The sequence below is a fragment of the Lathamus discolor genome, chromosome 6 (genome assembly GCF_037157495.1).
Source record: "Lathamus discolor isolate bLatDis1 chromosome 6, bLatDis1.hap1, whole genome shotgun sequence".
Taxonomy (NCBI): Eukaryota; Metazoa; Chordata; class Aves; order Psittaciformes; family Psittacidae; genus Lathamus; species Lathamus discolor.
In genome coordinates this window covers 20,977,239-20,996,367 of record NC_088889.1, presented here as the reverse complement: position 1 = coordinate 20,996,367, position 19,129 = coordinate 20,977,239, and the positions used below count along the sequence as shown (strand labels likewise).

Below are 19,129 nucleotides of genomic sequence, written 5' to 3'. Positions count from 1 at the left end.
ATTTTGATTATTTTCTGGCTGTCATGGTTGGATTATGATTTCCAAGTAGAGCTTAAAACCATACCTCATTTGCTAATTGAAATGCTGAATTACTTTTTCTTCCAAATACAGGGAAACAAAAAGGAACAACAATGCTTTTTCCTCCTTGCATTAGCAGCATATTAGGTGTGTGTGATACAGTCCCTTTATTCTAAGGGGAGTTCCCCACACTGGTCTTCCTAGCATGGCAGAAGGGGAAATAATTAGTGATTCAACAATCCATTAGCAGGGCTCCGTGTGTAGTTAAAGACCGGGAACATGAAGGAACATTATTTAGAAGCTTGCAGTAACTTCATGAAACAACAAATACCATAATTTTTCTGTTTGGAATTTGCTCAGAGAACCACCTTTCTTCTTTTCCAGACTTTCTACTGGGAAATTGAGCACATTCTCCTCAAATACATATGAACTTGGTGATATTTATTTGGCACGTGGGTGTGTTTGTCCTTATCATCTGTCATGAATCCAGCACAAAGTCTATGTTAGCTAAAGTCTCTTTGATAGCATTTTCAGCATGTTTCTACTGTTCTGTTTAAACTTGCTCTTGTTAGTGAATAGGTTTCTTCTGCCTTGACAATGTGCTTTAGAAGTCATAAACCATGCTACCTCCTGTCTTATCCAAACTTATATTTCTTCTCCTTCATAAACCATCTGGAAGTTGGGATGAGGAAAACTCTAGAGTTTCTAACTTCTGCCTCTGTGTTTAAGTTCATACCTATAAATTGATTCTCAGGTTTCTTTTGTCAAACTGCTGCTGAGCATTTGCACATGACACTATTTTCTCTCTGTCTTGGAACCGTTTACTATTGGATTTTATGATCTTAAAGGTCTTTTCCAACCTCAATAATGCTATGATTCTGCAAAGGTAAAACATGCCAAAACCACTGAGAAATGAGGCCCTGATAAAAAAATACAATGGATGTGCTTCCTATATATAAAAACCTCTCCACTGATAATATAAGTTCCTTTCCTCTGTTGTTTGTTTACAGGATCTTGTTGTCAGGAATTGGCTGTTATTTCATGTGTCTATCCTGTCCTAATTTTAATCCAGTTGATAAGAATAGTTCCATTAAGTTGTAACTATTTGCAGCACTTTAGGAATGCATATGTATTACTAATTTATACGGAGAATTTTTTCTTTTAATGTATGGAAGTATTTTATTAATTGTGTTTTTCCATTCTTCTTGTATTCACCTTTTACTTAGCATTAGGGTGATCAGTGTAGGTTGTCACCTTGAACAGAAAGCTTTATCTAACATTGTGACTTCATCTTGTAGCCTGAGGTTCATATCTCAAGATATTTGTCTCCAGCATCTCACTGAATGAAAAAAGCCTCATTTAAAGGATGACATACTCAAAACTAGATATGTGTGTATTGCTCCATCTAGAATTTTGCCTTGCAAACAGTACAAAGCAGTTGCTCCTCTGCTTGTGGTAGCATTTATCACGTCCAACTGAGCTGTCTGAGTTCACACTTTCCATGCAAAGCTTCCCAAAGGCAAAGTCCACTTGATTTGCAAATTCCTTTTTTTCCCAGAGTTCATGTGAATAACACAATCAGCAGTCCAGTTTTATGCCTGTAAGTATTTTAAAACTTTTTAGTTTCTCAACATTGAAAGCTCTGGGAATCAGACTTTATGCTTTAAATAACCATAGCAGAAAAAGGCTTATCCTGTGAAACACTATCCTGTGTTCAATAATAGGAAGACTCTATAGAGGGAGAATAGAAGACAATGGAAAATAATGAAACTATTTGCAATGTAGATTAACTTTTTCCCTCTTTTATAACAGATGATTTATTTTTTTTTCCATCAGAGAAACATTGAAAAGAAAAACTAATGGCAATGACTGTACAAGCCCAATTGCAAATACTCCTGGCTCAAAACGGGATGCCCACTTCTGTGCAGTCTGCAGTGACTATGCTTCAGGATACCACTATGGGGTCTGGTCATGTGAAGGCTGCAAAGCATTCTTTAAAAGAAGTATTCAAGGTAGGACTATCAGCTTTTGATAACTTCACTCAAAAATGTTGTTTCAGGGTTGCAGTGGTTGATCTAGTAATGAGTTGACCAAAAATCCTGGCATATGGTGCTGCAAGCTGAAAATAGAGCAACATGTGATTTAACTAACTTAACTTTTGTCTCTTATGTTATCAAGATCTGGAAACATTACAAAGTGAGCAGTTGATTTCTTTAGAGAAGAGGTGAAATACACAGCATGGGAAAGTCCTGCAGCAAAGGCCTCAATGGGATGGCACTGCAGACCTGTGAATTTGATTGTGGTTTGTGTCCCAAAGTAGATACAGTAATTGTGATTTTTTTATAATAGACACAGAGTAGGTAAATATCTGGAGTCTTTTCTAGCCAGGAGCTATTCTTGACAAGAGCGTGTTGCCTGGAGCTGTTGAGTCATATAGCACATAATACCTACATAATATGTAGGTATTATAAATAGGTATACCATAAAAATATGTGGAGCAAGTATTAGGTAAAAAAACGATTTTTGTTATTTCTCAGCCCTCCACCCCCGAGAGCCTACACTGCAGGATTTCTTCCACTGCCAGATCTCTCCAAGATTTGTACTTCAGTGTTTTAATCCTTAAATATTTGGTATTTAGTTCAAATTTGCGGAATGTCTGCAGTATGAAATAAATGTAGGACTCCACATTTGTTATCATAGCCTATGGGCGGTGATTTACGCACTGTGTTGGAGCTTTGGACCCCTTAATTTCTTGAAACATAGCTCTAGTTAACATGTTGTTTGGCTTCACTTGGGGTCTCTTGGTGGAAGCTTACTTCTATTGACACTGGATACTACATGCAGATACTAATAGAAAATCCTGTCATTTTTCAGTTTATAATGTTCCTTTCCTCTTCTGCACACAAAGCCTTTAGCAGTCTTGAGACTTTTTGGGGTTTTGGCTCAATATGGCAGAGTTGGTGTCACCATTAGTATCAATTTTAATTCAAAACTTGTTTGGCTTTTCAACTTACTGTGCAAGTTCTGCATGGATGAATAACAGCCTCTATACACTAGTGCAGGTACTTTTGATTTATAAAGTAATTGAAGAGAACTTTGTCTTCCATTTTTCACAAATGGATTTGATCTCAGAGTGTTTTCTGTCAGGAAAATTATTTGCTTGCTCTGGGTTGCTCACACATGCTTTGGCCATGAACAAGGTACCCATTGTGGCCTTTTGTACATCTTAATGTACCTGTCAGGTAACGTTTGCTTGTAATTCAAGTAAATGAAAATAAGTTCTTGGCATAAAACACTAGCAAGCACTCAGTTGTAACTGTTGTTATGAGGGGTACTGCTTATAAACCCAAAAATCTCCTGGGCCTACTTGTAGACCAAAACATTGGGCCAATCTCTAATTAAATGGTATGACTGAGCAACTGTGTGTGGTCTCCTCTGCTTGCCCAAGTTTGTACTGTAGTGTATTTGTCCCACAGCCCTAAGCATCTGCCTGCAGGCTAAATTATCCCAAGGTCACAGGAGTTTTACACCACTTTATACTCCTGTATGCTTGGGTTATGGTTCAACAGAAAGCTTCTTCCTCCTTTGCCCCGCATGTTGTGTGAAAAGTGATAAAACAGTAATTTGTTTTTCAGTCATATCTGCCAGTAGGAAATGGGACAAACTGTAACCTGATCTTTTTAAAATTGCCAGTGCAAAAATTCAAGGTTAAAATTATTTTAATTTTGCAAGGAAATAGTCACAATGGTTCAGTTAAACAGTTACTCTTTGGGACATGAATTCTTGGACTTCCATCAAGTAAAAAAAAAGCTTCTAGTAACACTATCTTCGCCTAATCTATTCTTAAAGTTTGACAAAGTAACTTTAAAACCCACGAACTGAGAGAAGTAAGAACTGTAAACGAGTGAATGTTTTTTTCATCATTTGCAGTATTTGGCAGGAAGTTATTCGACTGTATTTACACCCAGAGCACCCCCTAGTTTACAGTAACAAAACTTCGGGACCAGATTACTGATTAATGAAATACGATAACGTAGAGGAATTTGGGTAGGGGTGACATGAGGTGGGAGAAAAGGAGAAGAGAACAGAAGAGGCTGTAGTGGAAACTGGTAAAACTAAGAGAAACACTTGTCCAGAGTATCTATAAGTTATACCTTCTGCTTGTGCTTTTCTTTGTGCTAATCAGTACAAGTCATTTTAAACTAGTCTGCTTTCTAGCTTGAGCTGCTTTTTAAAGTAACTTTGATCCAGAGTCAATCGTCCAAAGGCTTCTTCATTCCTGGAACTCACCAAGTCAGAGAGTGCAGTTAAATAGAGCTGTAGTTTACCTTAATCTTTGCAGGACTAGAGCTGTGTGCACTGACTGCTGTTTTCAACTCTGCTAAGGAAAAAAATAATTTACTATCTGCCACCTGTAAGTGTTCCAGTAAGAAGTTGGAGGTTGGGAGCAAATTTCCACAAGACTGTATGTCTCATTTTCATTAATGAGTTGATAATTACAAGGTGCTTAGTTGTCTAACAGTCATCACTAAAACCTGGTGTATGTGCCTGGTTACTTTTTGAGGCCACAGATTGATGTTTTCGGTAAAAGTAAACATACATTTCTTTATCAGTTAAATTAGTGGAGCTTAGATAGATGCATGTGAAGAAGTTGCGATGCTTAAAACCAAGGTGGTCTTGGTTTGGGAAATGACAGAGAGACTGTTGAAGATATTAAATTTACTCCTCTTCCTCTTCTGCAGGACATAATGATTACATCTGCCCAGCTACCAATCAGTGCACGATAGATAAAAACAGGCGCAAAAGCTGCCAGGCATGCCGGCTACGGAAATGTTATGAAGTGGGAATGATGAAATGCGGTGAGTTTTGCATGTCTGTGTTGATTGCTTGGTTTTGCTGGCTTTTTTTTTTTTTTTCTTTTTTCTTCTTCTTGGAATCCTGAAAAGGCACAACAGGCAATTAAAGCAAGGTTTAAGCTGGTTTTATAGGAAGAAATATACCAATTCTTAATGCAAAAGGTTTTCATTTTCAGAAGAAAACCTGTGGGAAGATGTAAGGTGTAGGTTGGGCACATGAAAACCATAGTACCTCTGCAGAGCTCTCTGAAGGCAGTTTACTTCCATGCTGTGTTTTGCAGAATGGGAACCCAAGACTAGCTGCTGCCTGAGCCTCTGATCAGACTGAAATCCTTTCTAATATGGGGTAGATGAACCTGTACTATGCTCTGCTGGCTGAATGTAAGGCAACAACAGCAGTGCCTCATCAAAGCAGTAGTTAATTAACCCAGTATTCTACCTTTAACAATGGCTTTGGGAGGAGTGTAAGAATGAGACTGGCACCTGTGTGAAACTACTGCTGACAACTCAGCTCCCAGAAATTAGCAGTTGAGGACTTCTGGTTTAGAAGAGGTTTCTTGTATGTCTTAATATGTTAAGAGAATGGCAACTTTTCCATTGTCCCTCTTTTTAGTCCTATAAAGTCTTAGCATCCACAACATCCCACAGCAGCTTGACCACCTCTCATGTGAAGAACCAGATCCCTGCTTGCCAGGCTTCTTTGTGGGGCTTTGGTGGGGCAGTGAGGGGAAGGCAGAGGGTAGTCTGTTCTTTTTTACAGCAAGCTATTTTCAGATGATGCCATGCAGCAATTCTATCAAAAGAAGCAGTAAACAAACACTCTTTGTTACTGCACTGTTCAGAATTGTCTAACTTTTTCTCTTTTCCTGTCTTGTACTTGCAGTGACGTGACTCCAATGCAGTTGCACATTTACAGATTGTATTTTAAAGGTTACTTTTAAGAAGAAAGTAACTTGAAAGATATTTCAATATCTAATACACTTTCACAACCAAGGTCTGTTGTTGGTTCTTACGGATTCTCCAGTGTACATGATAGAAATAGGCTGGGAAAACATTATATAGGAACACTGGAGTGAAAAAAAGAAGGGCCCTGTGCTTGGTCTGCTGTGATTTGCAGGCATGCATCTCATTCATCTCATTTAATGTAGATACCTATTTCTATTTCAGGGCTAAGCACTGTTTTAATCCTCCCACTGCTTTAATCTGAAGGCTGTTTGCAGAATATTATTTCTTTTATTAGGAGGATTCTTTAGAATTCCAGCCTCCATTTATTGCTGGACAATTAATGCCCATTTGTTCTCGTGGCAACATTGTCTTGTAGCTCCTCTTTATTGTTAATGGTCTGGTTGTGTTTATGGTCTACATCACAACTGCTCACAATCTTTGTTTTATTATGCTTCATAAACCAAAAAGTCTCCTCTTTTTGCAAAATAGGAAAGTATCTGAAAGTCATCAGGGTAATTTATCCCTCAATCTGCTCCAGAATTAATCCATTTTTCACTTGGATGATCAGAATCATGGAGAGTGTTCCTGTGAACTCTCTTCACAGTAGTAACACCAGTATCTCTTACCATGGGAGCTTTTCCCTGCGTATAACCCAGGATCTTATTTGTCTTGCTCGTAGTTGATTTCAGCTTCCCTATTCATTTCTAACTGATAACTCCCAGCTTAGAGCTACAATTTCAATTGTTCCTTGTATTATTTTTGTACTTGTGAAGTACATTTAGTTTCTGTTGCTCAAGTGATCTAGTTCTTGCTATATGAAGCTCCTTTCTTTTTCTGCACTGATGATGCGTCTCAAAATTACGGATGTTTTTCATTATTACGGTCTTAGTTGCCTTTGCTGTCTGGCCTCCAGAAAGGAAAACCTTACGCTTGCAAATGAGACTCCTTTGAAACCTTATTTTTTGAATGGTGTTACTGTCTTTTTTTTGATCTATGATATTTTATGCAAAGTTTTTTTGAACAGGGCTTTCTATCAAGCCCCAGTTCTAGAGTTGGAGAGTTTTTGCAAAGATTGATTCCAGTATGATATTATAAGGTAGTCCTCCCCAATGCTTTCCTTAAGCTAATGTTTTCTTTCTAATTGTCCAGGAAGTCCTGGTTTGTGATTAGACCTCATAAGCACTATGGTATTACAAGTAATAAATAACAATATGTACTTATGTCAAGTAATAAATAACAATATGTACTTATGTCTTAGCCTGCGTTCTTTTAAATCTTGTCACATATTATAAGCATGTTTTCCTACAGTAATGAATGTTGTAGGACATTAATGACTGTGCCAGACATATGATACTTTGAAACTGTGTCGTGGTTTAAACCCAGGACAAACTGTTAACAGGAATTCTATTTGAAAAAAAAATAGTTTTCTAAGTATTAGCACTGAAATTTGAGACTCCTGAGAATTTTATTTGAAAATCTTAACAGTTTAATTTCCAAAAAATGAATATAAAAAAAATTCAGAATTTTCTGGGTTGCCTGATCAGTTAAGTGGCGTCTGTGAGTAATGCTGATGCATGGACACATCGTGACAGCCATTTAAAGTAGACAGATTTTAAGACTGTATTTCTTGCATAAAATGTAAATGCCATTTCCTGCAGACCAGAGTGATTATCTTTCAAATTCTGTCTTGTTAGAGCCATACTTTAATACCAATTTTTCGTTGTAGAAAGCTGTAAAAGAGTATGTTTTCTTTTTAATGGAGGTTTTTCCCCCATCTCTGCTCCTTTTCTAGGTCACTTAGTGAACACATTGGCTCGCATCTGCTAAAACTGTGAATAAGATAGAATGGTTTGTAAGTGCGTTTTTGCTCAGTGGAGACTTGTTGTCCAGCAGAAGTGATAAAAGAACCTCAATTACTACTTTGTAGTTTATGAAAGCTCTCCATAAAAATTCTGTGCTATTTGGATCAAATCTTTAAGTCCTTATTTTGCATCTTATCAATAGACACCTTGAGGAAAAAAATGTATGTGAATAGCATACGTTTCTGCGTGTAAATGTGATTACGCACTACATGTCATTTTTAAAAGAGGAGGAGACAGTAGGCAAATGTGGCTTTGGAGTTGCCTGGTCTGGAGTTCTTTTGGATGGCATAATATTCGTAAACATTGAGAATCAACCCAACAAGCCATACATATTTCAGTGGAAGCTAGCTGGGGGTTCTTTGTGTTAATGTGATAATGAATTTTCTTACAAAATGTACCATCATTGCCAAAAGCACTATGAGGGGCTTGGACGCTGCAGCTGCCAATTTCACTGTAGGAAGTCTGTTGTGTGTTCTTCCAATCAAGAACAGTACTGCCAGATTTTGGCACTAGGACTACCAGCAATGATAGAAAAATAATTGCAAGGCACTGTGAACAGGAACAAGGAAAACAGAAACACTGCAGTAAACTCTTCCCAGCAAACTCAAATAAACCAGACTGGGATAAAATTGATTTTCTCTTGGAGTTTTCTGGTGTTTACCTGAGCAGCTGAAATGGACTATAGGCTGTTTGCCAAAGGCAGTAACGAAGACAGGAGTTACTTCATCACTTAGCTATAGCCACTCTTGCAGCAGCTATACTTGTGCTTTTCTTCATTGGTTCTTTAGCCTCAAATAGACCTTCCTCCATACGGAGTTCCTAGGCTTACCTTTTATTCCTCCGCTCCATCCCACTCCTTTTCTCCCAGGTGCCAGCTCTCAACATATTGAAAATGTTCCAAAAGTTCCTCCTTTCTGCCCCCTCCCTGCCCCAAGTGAGGAGGCTGAGGAGTCATACTAAGAAGTGACAGAGAGATGCTGCCCTTGAATACTGGCATTATTCAACAAGCTTGCAGAAAGAAAACCAGAACTCTCTGTGGGCTGATATGGTTCAGGAGTTGGCTCTTTTTATGTCCTGTGTGTGGCTACTGTGTGCAGTTTCCGGAGAGCACTTTGGAATGCTATAAATTACTTTCATACAGAAAGTAAGTGGGGCAAAAATATTTCATGGCATTTGCTGGACATAAGATTTATTAATTATATTTTAGCTATTATAGAAATTACTGTAATTTCAGCTCGTATTCCCGTGTGTGCATGGCAGATGGCAGCTTCTTTGTCAGTAGGTCTGCTCTGTGAATACAGGTGTACTGACCAGATTTGCGTTTGCTTTCAAGGGACACTGGAATGATAATGATTTACTAATGTATACTTGAGTAAGTTTTAAGTTCAAACACTTACGAAACTGGTTATAATATATTCAGTGGTAGAACCTGCAGTTGCTGCTGAACTGGTTAGTTAAATTAGCAGTTGCTAGGGACCAAAATCAATATCAAGAGCAATATGCCATGTAACTGCCAACCATTACAAACAACGTTTGCCATTTTCAAAGGATTTGTAAAGCAGGGGTTGCTTAAAAAATAGCGTGTTTCCCTGCCAATGATACTTGTTGTGGCTTGTTCATGGGTGAGTGAACAGGCTCATTTTAATAACTTCTTTTTCAGTGTGTCTTATTTCTTATCTTCCTGTGATCGTATACCCATGTGGTCTATGATGCTGTAGTTTGAGGTCTTGCCCTTGGCTCAATGTTCTCAGCTGAATACAGCTATTTTCTTGTGCAAATAATAGATCTAAATAAGGAGAGTGCTGTAGGAAGGAGGAGGTATTTTATCTTGTGCGTTTCTGTAGTTGCCTGAATTACCTTTACATGAATGAGTATTAGCTCTTAAGTACAGTTAGGGAATTTGTGGCGAAGTCGGAAATAGTCCCTTATCTGGGAAGCATTATGTATTTTAATACAATGACTTTGCACAGATTGATCCACATCTCTGTGTCTCGTTAAGCCAAACATAAAGCTGGCCTATAATTGTTTACAATATATAGTTTTATAAGCACTTAAACATGCCTGTTGGATGCTAACAGACATACATGTATGATTTCTGGGTCCTGCCTAAATTTTGGATTTGATTAGAAAGTACTGAAGTTCCTTTCTGTTGTTAAAATGTGTGTTAATTGGAAAGGCTGCTACTTTCTGATGTGTTAGTTGACAAGCAATTAGCAACCTTAAATATTTTCATAGTTGTGGAGCAGTTGGTATTTTTTGATAGCCCAAGAAAATTTCTCTTCTGTACTGCCTACAGCTTTTAGTTCCTCTGTGCTATTTTTCTTGTTCTGTCCTTCAAGATACCCGTTTTCAATGTTCTTCTGCTTTCGCAACAGTAGAAATAATGTGCGGGGTATTTTCTTCCCTTAGTTTGGATGCCTCCTCGTGGTTACTGTCTCTACAATACACATTCATATGGAAATCAACTATGGATCTCTGTAGAGAGATCACCCTGATATCTAGGTATTTCCTCATCTCTCTAGAGTTGTACTTTTGTTCCAGTTGCTTAGCTCACTGTTGACCTTTCCTCTTTGTCTTCCCTGGTGGAAAATATTTATGTGCTTTTGTGCGTGACATGAGTCTGCAGCCCACTGGGCCATTCTGGTTTTCTGAAGCTGACAAAGCACTTTAAGATTTTCCTCTTGACCTTTGTGCATTACTCCAAAATGAGGCTTAGCACAGAGTTCTCTGAGGCTTATTGAAACTTTCACTACACCGTCCAAGTGTCTTTGTAGAAATTAGTCTATGTCTTGCTGTCCTTTGACTCTCTAATGAAGAAAAGGATTTGCCCAGACAAATGGTTGAAGAAATTGCTCTGTGACTTGCACAGTTCTCCAGCTAACCTTTTTTTTTTTTTTTTTTGCTGGAGCATCATCATCAAGTCTGATTTCATAAACACACCATAACATAGAACCGTAGAATAGTTAGGGTTGGAAAGGACCTTAAGATCATTTAGTTCCAACCCCCATGCCATGGGCAGGGATACCTCACGCTAAACCATGTCACACAAGGCTTCATCCAACCTGGCCTTGAACACCGCCAGGGATGGAGCACTCACAACCTCCCTGGGCAACCCATTCCAGTGCCTCACCACCCGAACAGAAAAGAATTTCCTCCTTATATCCAATCTAAACTTCCCCTGTTTAAGTTTGAACCCATTACCCCTTGTCCTGTCACTACAGTCCCTGACGAAGAGTCCCTCCCCAGCATCCCTGTAGGCCCCCTTCAGATACTGGAAGGCTGCCATGAGGTATCCACGCAGCCTTCTCTTCTCCAGGCTAAACAGCCCCAAACATTCTCAGCCTGTCTTCATACAGGAGGTGCTCCATTCCCCTGATCATCCTCGTGGCCCTCCTCTGGACTTGTTCCAAGAGTTCCATGTCCTTTTTATGTTGAGGACACCAGAACTGCACACAATACTCCAGGTGAGGTCTCACAAGAGCAGAGTAGAGGGGCAGGATCACCTCCTTCGACCTGCTGGTCACGCTCCTTTTGATGCAGCCCAGGATACGGTTGGCTTTCTGGGCTGCGAGCGCACACTGAAGCCGGCTCATGTTCATTTTGTCATCGACCAGCAGCCCCAAGTCCTTCTCTGCAGGGCCGCTCTGAATCTCTTCTCTGCCCAACCTGTAGCTGTGCCTGGGATTGCTCCGACCCAGGTGTAGGACCTTGCGCTTGGCGTGGTTAAACTTCATAAGGTTGGCATCAGCCCACCTCAGAAGCGTGTCAAGGTCCCTCTGGATGGCATTCCTTCCCTCCAGCATTATCAACCGAACCACACAGCTTGGTGTCATCAGCAAACTTGCTGAGGGCACACTCAATCCCACTGTCCATGTCAGCGATGAAGATGTTAAACAAGACCGGTCCCAACACCGATCCCTGAGGGACACCACTCGTTACTGGTCTCCAGCTGGACATTGAGCCATTGGCCACAACTCTTTGTGTGCAGCCATCCAGCCAGTTCTTTATCCACCGAGTGGTCCATCCATCAAATTGATGTCACTTCAATTTAGAGACAAGGATGTCATGTGGGACAGTGTTGAACGCTTTGCACAAGTCCAGGTAGATGACATCAACTGCTCTACCCCTGTCCATCAGTTCTGTAGCCCCATCATAGAAGGCCACCAAATTGTTCAGGCAGGATTCCCCGTTACTGAAGCCATGCTGGCTGTCACCAAGCACCTTGTTGTTTTTCATGTGCCTTAGCATGCCTTCCAGGAGAATGTGCTCCAAGATTTTGCCAGGCACAGAGGTGAGACTGACTGGTCTGTAATTCCCTGGGTCTTCCATTTTCCCCTTCTTGAAAATGGGGGTTATATTTCCCTTTTTCCAGTCGTTGGGAACTTCACCTGACTGCCATGATTTTTCAAATACGATGGCCAGTGGCTTAGCAACTTCATTCACCAGCTCCTTCAGGACCCGCGGATGGATTCCATCAGGTCCCATGGACTTGTGTACGTTCAGGTTTTCAAAATGGTCTCAAACCAGATCCTCTCCTACAGTGGGCCCAGGGTCTCCATTCTCACAGTCCCTGTGTCTGCCTTCCAGGACTTGGGTGGTGCAGTCAGAGCCTTTGCCAGTGAAGACTGAGGCAAAGAAGCCATTCAGAACCTCAGCTTTCTCCAAATCCAGGGTAGCCAGTTCTCCCAAGAGCTACTGGAGGGGGCGTATGTTGTCCCTAGTCTGTTTTTCATTCGCTACGTACCTGTAGAATCCCTTCCTGTTATCCTTAACATCCCTAGACAAGTTTAATTCTAACTGGGCCTTAGCCTTCCTAACCTGGTCCCTAGCTTCCCGGACAACATCCCTGTATTCTTCCCAGGCCGCCTGTCCTTGCTTCCACTTTTTATAAGCCTCTTTTTCACTTTGAATTTTCCTCAGCAGCTCCTTATCCATCCAAGGAGGTGTCCTGGCCCTCCTGCTGCACTTCCTTCTAGTTGGGATGCAGCACTCCTGAGCTTGTAGCAGGTGATCCTTGAATATCAACCAAGAGTCTTGGGCCCCCCTGCTCTCCAGGGCTATATCCCATGGAACCTTACTAAGCAGGCTCCTGAAGAGGCCAAAGTCTGCTCTCTTGCAGTCCAGGGCAGTGAGCTTGCTGCACACTCCTTCTCACTGTCCTGGGGATCTCAAATTCGACCATCTCGTGATCGCTGCATCCAAGGCTGCACTGGAGCATCACATTTCCAACGAGCCCTTCCCTGTTGGTGAGCACAAGGTCAAGCGTGGCACCTCTCCTTGTCGGCTCCCCTATTACTTGCAAAAGGAAGTTGTCTTCCACACAATCGAGGAACCTCCTGGATTGCTTGCATCCTCCAACAGATGTCAGGGTGGTTGAAGTCCCCCCATGAGAGCAAGGGCCTTGAGCGTGAGGCTTTTCCTATCTGTCTGTAGAGTGCTTCATCCGCAGGTTCTCCTTGATCAGGCGGCCTGTAACAGATCCCCACAGTAACGTCTCCCACGGCTGTTTTCCCTTTAACCCTGACCCACAAACTCTCTGTAAACTGCTCACCTGCCCCCAGACAGAGTTCCATACTCTCCAGCCTATCCCTAACATAAAGGGCAACTCCCCCTCCTCGCTTACTGGGCCTGTCTTTTCTAAAGAGCCTGTAACCTTCCACTCCAACACTTCAGTCATAGGAGCCATCCCACCATGTTTCTGTGATGCCTATTACATCATACCCCTGTAGATGTGCACACATCTCTAATTCCTCTTGTTTGTTCCCCATACTATGGGCATTTGTTTAAAGGCATCTGAGCCAAGCTCCAAATGAAGCCGGCTCGTTGGCTGGAGCAGCTGGAATAGATCTACATTGTTCCAAGCATTTATTATAGGTGCTGGCAACTGACTGGGTGTGTTGGGATGGAATGATGCTCCCCTCCCCCAACACATCTTGTTTAAAGCCTCCTTGACCAGTCTGGCAAGCTTCCTACCAAAACTGCTCTTCCCCTTCTTTACCATCAGACCAGCCCCACCAGCCCCCAGTAGACCTGGCCTACAAACTTCGGTCCCGTGTTCAAGACGCCCAATCCCCTGACTATGACACCACCCTTTTAACCATTTATTAACCTGGCCAATCCTCCTAGCTTTTTTTAGGTCCTCCCCTGTATCCTGGAGAATTGACAAAAAGACTATCTGAGCTCCAGTGCCCCTAACCACCCCTCCCAGGGCTCTGTAGTCTTTCTTTATGTTCCCCAGGCTACTACTGTCTAAATCCCTAGCACCCACATGTCTCAAGTTCTGATTGTCTTTGCTGGTACGTTATCTTTACATAAGTTCGCCTGCTCTGGCAACTTCTAGCTAGATGTCATTTGCCCAAGCATTTGGTTCTGCAAATCACTGGTTGTTTTCCTTCAGTCCATTATTTGTGCAAATATCCTGTCTGTTCTCAACCTGTTTTATCCTATCCATATTCCTTTTAAGGATGCAAAACCAGCCTTGCCCCAAATTGTGCAGACTTTCAAGCTGGACTTCCAGCTGATTATGCTTCCAGTTTCAAATGCCTTCTTACACTTGGATTCCTCCATGACTGAGGACTGTTTATTGAACCAGCATTGCCTACTTGTCTTCAGTGTCTCACATTTCCAGGTAGAGGGTGTTATCTGGTATTGAGAACTTCTGTAGTGATCATCCTGTTCTCTTTTCCATTAGAAGTGGTTTAATAAACATGCAGCAAGTGAGAATGATAGCAATATGCAGTTGAGAGTTCCACATCCTTAAAGTCTATCCTTATCCATTCTTTTCAATGTCTTCAGGGTGTCCCCAGCTGGCCTTTGCATCTCACCCTTTTCATGGGTTGACTCAAATGGTGCTTGATAGCTGAAGACAAGCCGTGATTATGACCTGAAAAGCCACTTCATCTGAGGAACTTCCACCACTGAGAGGCTGCATTCACCCAGCATCTTATTTAGCAAGACAAAGCCTTGTCACTAATTTCAGCATCTGAAATTAATTTTTTTTTGTGGCCCCACTGCCTTTATTTTTAATTTGGCTTATGTTTGAATCTCTTTGCTAATTGAAACCCACGGCCAGAATTGCATTGCCTGGATGGAATTTAGACAATGCATGGTGGCTGTGGATGAAGAATGGTAGGAATCACTGAATCCAGTAACTTGACAAGGGAGACTGCCACATTCCCATGTCCACAAGTAGTGAGTCTGAGTGTGTACATATATTAGGCACATATTCACACAATACCTGTATCTGCAGTCAGCCACATGGACCAGCAGAAATAGAAAATATAGTCCTCATGCAAACAAGCAGTGGAAAATACATGCATTCATACAATATGAATCCTTTCAGTAGCTGGGTTTAGACACTCTGTCAAGTAGTTGGCCAGTGGATCCCAATATTTCCTAAGCTGATGGCTTCTGGGACTGCAGCCTCATCCCAGTTGCTGGTATTCAGCCCTTCCCTTCCACAAATGACTGCAGAAACATACATGTGCTATGGATCCCTCCAGTAAGTGGCTTTAGAGAGTCAGTGTCATCCAGTAGCTGGCCTCTGGACCCTCTGTTCTTCTAGGTGCAAACACTCCTGTGTGCATGAGCACACAAAAACACACACATGCAAAACCAGGTCCATGGCAGCATGGTCCAAACCTACTGCCTTACCAGAAGCTGACACCCAGGTCCTCTGGTCTTTCTGGTAGGTGGCTTGGAGTACCTGGTCTCTCCAGGTGAACTGAAAAGCCTTTGCTGTTGACTTGTCTGCAGGGTGTTGTGCCCAGACCATAGGCTGAATATTCTCCTTTGATAGCCCTGAAAGTAGCCTAGGCAGTGTGTTTTTTGTCACTGATTACAAGTTCTTAGAATTCTTCCATCTTCATCATTCCTTTACTTCTTTGTCCTCAAACACTTTATGAAGCCTTTAGTTACATAACCTATTGAAGAAGAACCAGTCTGTGACCAGGGCATGAAGTCTTCAGGCAATATGCTGAAAAGAGTTCATAAATATAGTAATGTCAAAGTAGTAGCAGTAGCAAAAAAGATGCTTTTGTCAAATTTATTGTGGAATTGAAACCAAACGAAAGAACTTATTGCGCTGTAAGACTCCATTAGTCTCTATGCATGCAATACTAAATGTTGATGTAGTATAGATTTATGTTAGCACAGGCATTTTAATATCTATGAAAATTCAACTTTTGAGTATCATATGTCAGTAAAAGTGTTGATGACCAGCACAAAAAATTAACTTCTGAAAGATTTAGAGGACAATTTAGCTGTGATATTAGACATGTTAAGTGCTGAAAGATTCCAGTTGAAGGATCTCTTCAGTAACTTAATATTTTTAAATATCCTGGGTTTCAATACGGTACAATCTATGGTGCATTAGTTACTGCCAAGAATTGTCTGTAAATCAGTAAACATAGTCCTTGTTATAGAATATGCTGAAGGGGTGAGTGAAGCAGAAGCCATGACTGAGTGCTTTAGCAAATACCCATAGCATTTTTTTGGAGATACTTTTAGACTCTTTCCATGGCATCTATGCAAGAACAGGTAACAGTGATCCCACCAATAACACTGACCGAGAATTGGAGAATGTTTGGTGTTAATAGAATGAACAACAAATAAAGTCCAAGAATTTAAAGGGATCCTTGCAATAGTGATAGCATTCTGCATGCAGAACCCTCCAAACAAGGGGCTTGCTCTTTCTAGCTGTAGATACCTGAATTAGGTTTGGGGAAGCTCCGGCTGGCTTAATGGGATGTAGGGAAAAAATGGGTTGCATCTCAGCGAGTTCCCAGCTGAACAGCCAGCTAGCAGTAAAGCCCAGCTGTGCTTCTGGCTGACATATTTACTCTCTATCATGGCCCAGACTTCCAGAAGCCTTCTCTTCCCCCAGTTTACATCTAAACCAGAATTTACAAACAGCTATATTTATTTGCGTTTAAAGACACAATGTATCTCTCTTTTCATGTCAATGAGAATTTTCCCATGGATGTTTAAAGTAAGTTAACTGAAGATCCAAAGCAAACAATTTTAAAAGTTATTTTTTGTTTAGTAGAAGAAATAAAAGCCTCAGCTGAAGCCATTAGAAAACAAAGCTAAGTCAATGCTGAATGCTCTAGGAATTCTGAAGCTTGATGGTCAGTACCAGAATATCCAATATTAAAAGGTTTTCCCGCTTCTCCCCGAGCGTTTGGATTTACATAATGCAACAGTAAGAGAAAAATGTAATCGCATGTCTCTCGTGTCAGGCTCAAGAAGAGAACGTTGTGGATATCGGATCCTGCGTAGCCATCGTAATGCAGAAGATCACATGCATTGCATTGGCAAAGCTAAGAAATACAGTGAGGCAGCAACCCGCGTAAAAGAGATCCTGCTCAGCACGGTCAGTCCAGAGCAATTTGTTTTGACGCTACTTGAAGCGGAACCTCCCAATGTGCTGGTGAGTCGTCCCAGCAAACCATTCACGGAGGCCTCCATGATGATGTCCCTGACAAAACTGGCAGACAAAGAGCTGGTTCACATGATTGCTTGGGCCAAAAAAATTCCTGGTAAGTATTTCAGTCTTGTTTTTTGTTTGATGGCAAAAGCATTGGCTTAAATAATGTGCCATTGTCTACCCTGAAATAACAGCACAGCACAGTAAATGTGAATATGAAAGCCTTAAGATTTTTATACTGTAAAATAATAACCAATTTATTGCTCTCAGTAATTCACGTAGACGTGTTTTGATTTAGACAGTGACCTAGCTCACAATTTGCTACCTGTTGTTAGTCAAATACTTGCTCATTTTGCTAAAAAGCATAGTTGCTGTTGCATGCAATCTCTACCTCATTAACTATAAATGCCTGATTAATCTGATATAAAGGTTCATTAAAAGGGTATTAACTGGTTTGCTATAAAAGACTTTAAGACCAATATTTTCCTTGAATCCTGTTAAAAGGTTTCTAATACAGTTGAAAATGAAATTGTGTCCAAGCACTCAGTGTCTACAATCACTTCGTTTGACATAGTCACTACACAAGAATGTCAGATGGCAAAGTGGTGCATAGTATCAATCTCCGAATTACCATGTGCTGTCCTTCAAAGCAAAAATCAGTAAGGATGCGTTTGGTTGTTGGCAACATAGAAAAAGTACACTGAAGTTCAACTACATTCAACTACATTCAACTACATTGAAGTTCAACTACATTGAACTTCAAGGTGTAATTGCCTTGACTGCCTCAAATACCACCCCAGTATCGTGGCAATGTGCCATTTCACTTCTTACAACCTACAAGTGGTGAACATTTGCAATTCCTTCTCCATTAAGCATCCATGATTAAAACAGAATAAATAATAAAAGTTAGAATAAAAGCAGCCAGCACACAGAGATGGTAGTTGGCAAAAGTGTGCAGAAAAACTTGCTGGCTGGCATAGACTAAACTGTAGACTGTAGTCTTTCAGCAAGAGCTAAAGTGACCAACTAACAATAGCGAGCTGAAAGAAGCGCTGAATAATTGATAGACATATAGCAGCATGGGGCTTAATCCTTAATTTAAGGTAGAGTACTCTGCTAGAATTGGCTGACATATTCTGCAGTGTGTCTGCTGGTCCTAACCCCATGTCTATCACGACTGAGGAGCCAGAACACCACAGCTCCTCACCTGGATTTTATGCTGAAGTTAGTCAGAGCGTTCTGGTGCATGCCCTGGTCTTGTCATGCTTGTGCATGATTAGCAGTATTTACTGCTGCTTAAATATGCACACACAGGAAGACTTGGCAGTAATTGTTACATCTAGAGGCAAACTGAGAGTGCACATAGTACAAGAAACAAGGAATATTTCATATAATCTTTGAACTAAGAAGCCAATCCTGTTTCAGATCTAGGTGGAGTGACTGAAGGTGCTACCAGCTCCAGCTGCTGGACCACATCTTCCAAGTGCAGATTACAGTCTTCATGGCTTAGCCACTGTGTTGGAGCGTGCAGGTGTGATAGTTTTGGGTGTGCAAATTCCAGGTCAGCTGCTAAGCTACTGGGGAGCAGATACTTGCGCAGCATGAACATCTAAAGCCGTCTAGCCATTTGCAGTGCAATAGTGGTTTTGCTGTTAATGCAGAATGTGTTACACTGAAAGCCCAAATCCTTAAGTAGTTGACGGCTATAATTTCTTATCTAATCAGAAAACCTGATTAAAAAGTACCATTTCAGAGGACTCTGTATGGATATGTTAACCTGGAAGGAAGTGAATTGTGAGGGAGAACCAGGGAAATTCTTTGAAAATGACCTCATTTTAAGGAATGTTTGAATGGGGGAAAAAACCCCCAACCAACCTTTCCATTTTCTGATTTTTCTTTTTTTTTCTTTTTTTTCAAACCATGTCAGCTTTTTTGGAGAAAACAACCACAAGGCCAAAGCTTCAGCCAGCTGAGATTGATTTTTTTGATTTGTTTTCAAAGATCAGCTTCCAAACCAACCC

The 19,129-nt window shown here is 41.0% G+C and overlaps 1 protein-coding gene across 5 annotated transcripts in view; it reads left to right on the top strand.

Moving 5' to 3' along the window:
* ESR2 (estrogen receptor 2) overlaps positions 1–19,129 on the top strand; it is a 59,457-nt gene that overhangs the window by 27,598 nt on the left and 12,730 nt on the right. For all 5 annotated transcript variants that reach the window (XM_065683134.1, XM_065683133.1, XM_065683132.1 and 2 more), the window contains 3 exons: positions 1,855–2,030; positions 4,761–4,877; positions 16,921–17,220. In XM_065683134.1, the coding sequence (XP_065539206.1) occupies positions 1,855–2,030; positions 4,761–4,877; positions 16,921–17,220 (593 nt within the window). The remainder of the gene's footprint in view (positions 1–1,854; positions 2,031–4,760; positions 4,878–16,920; positions 17,221–19,129) is intronic.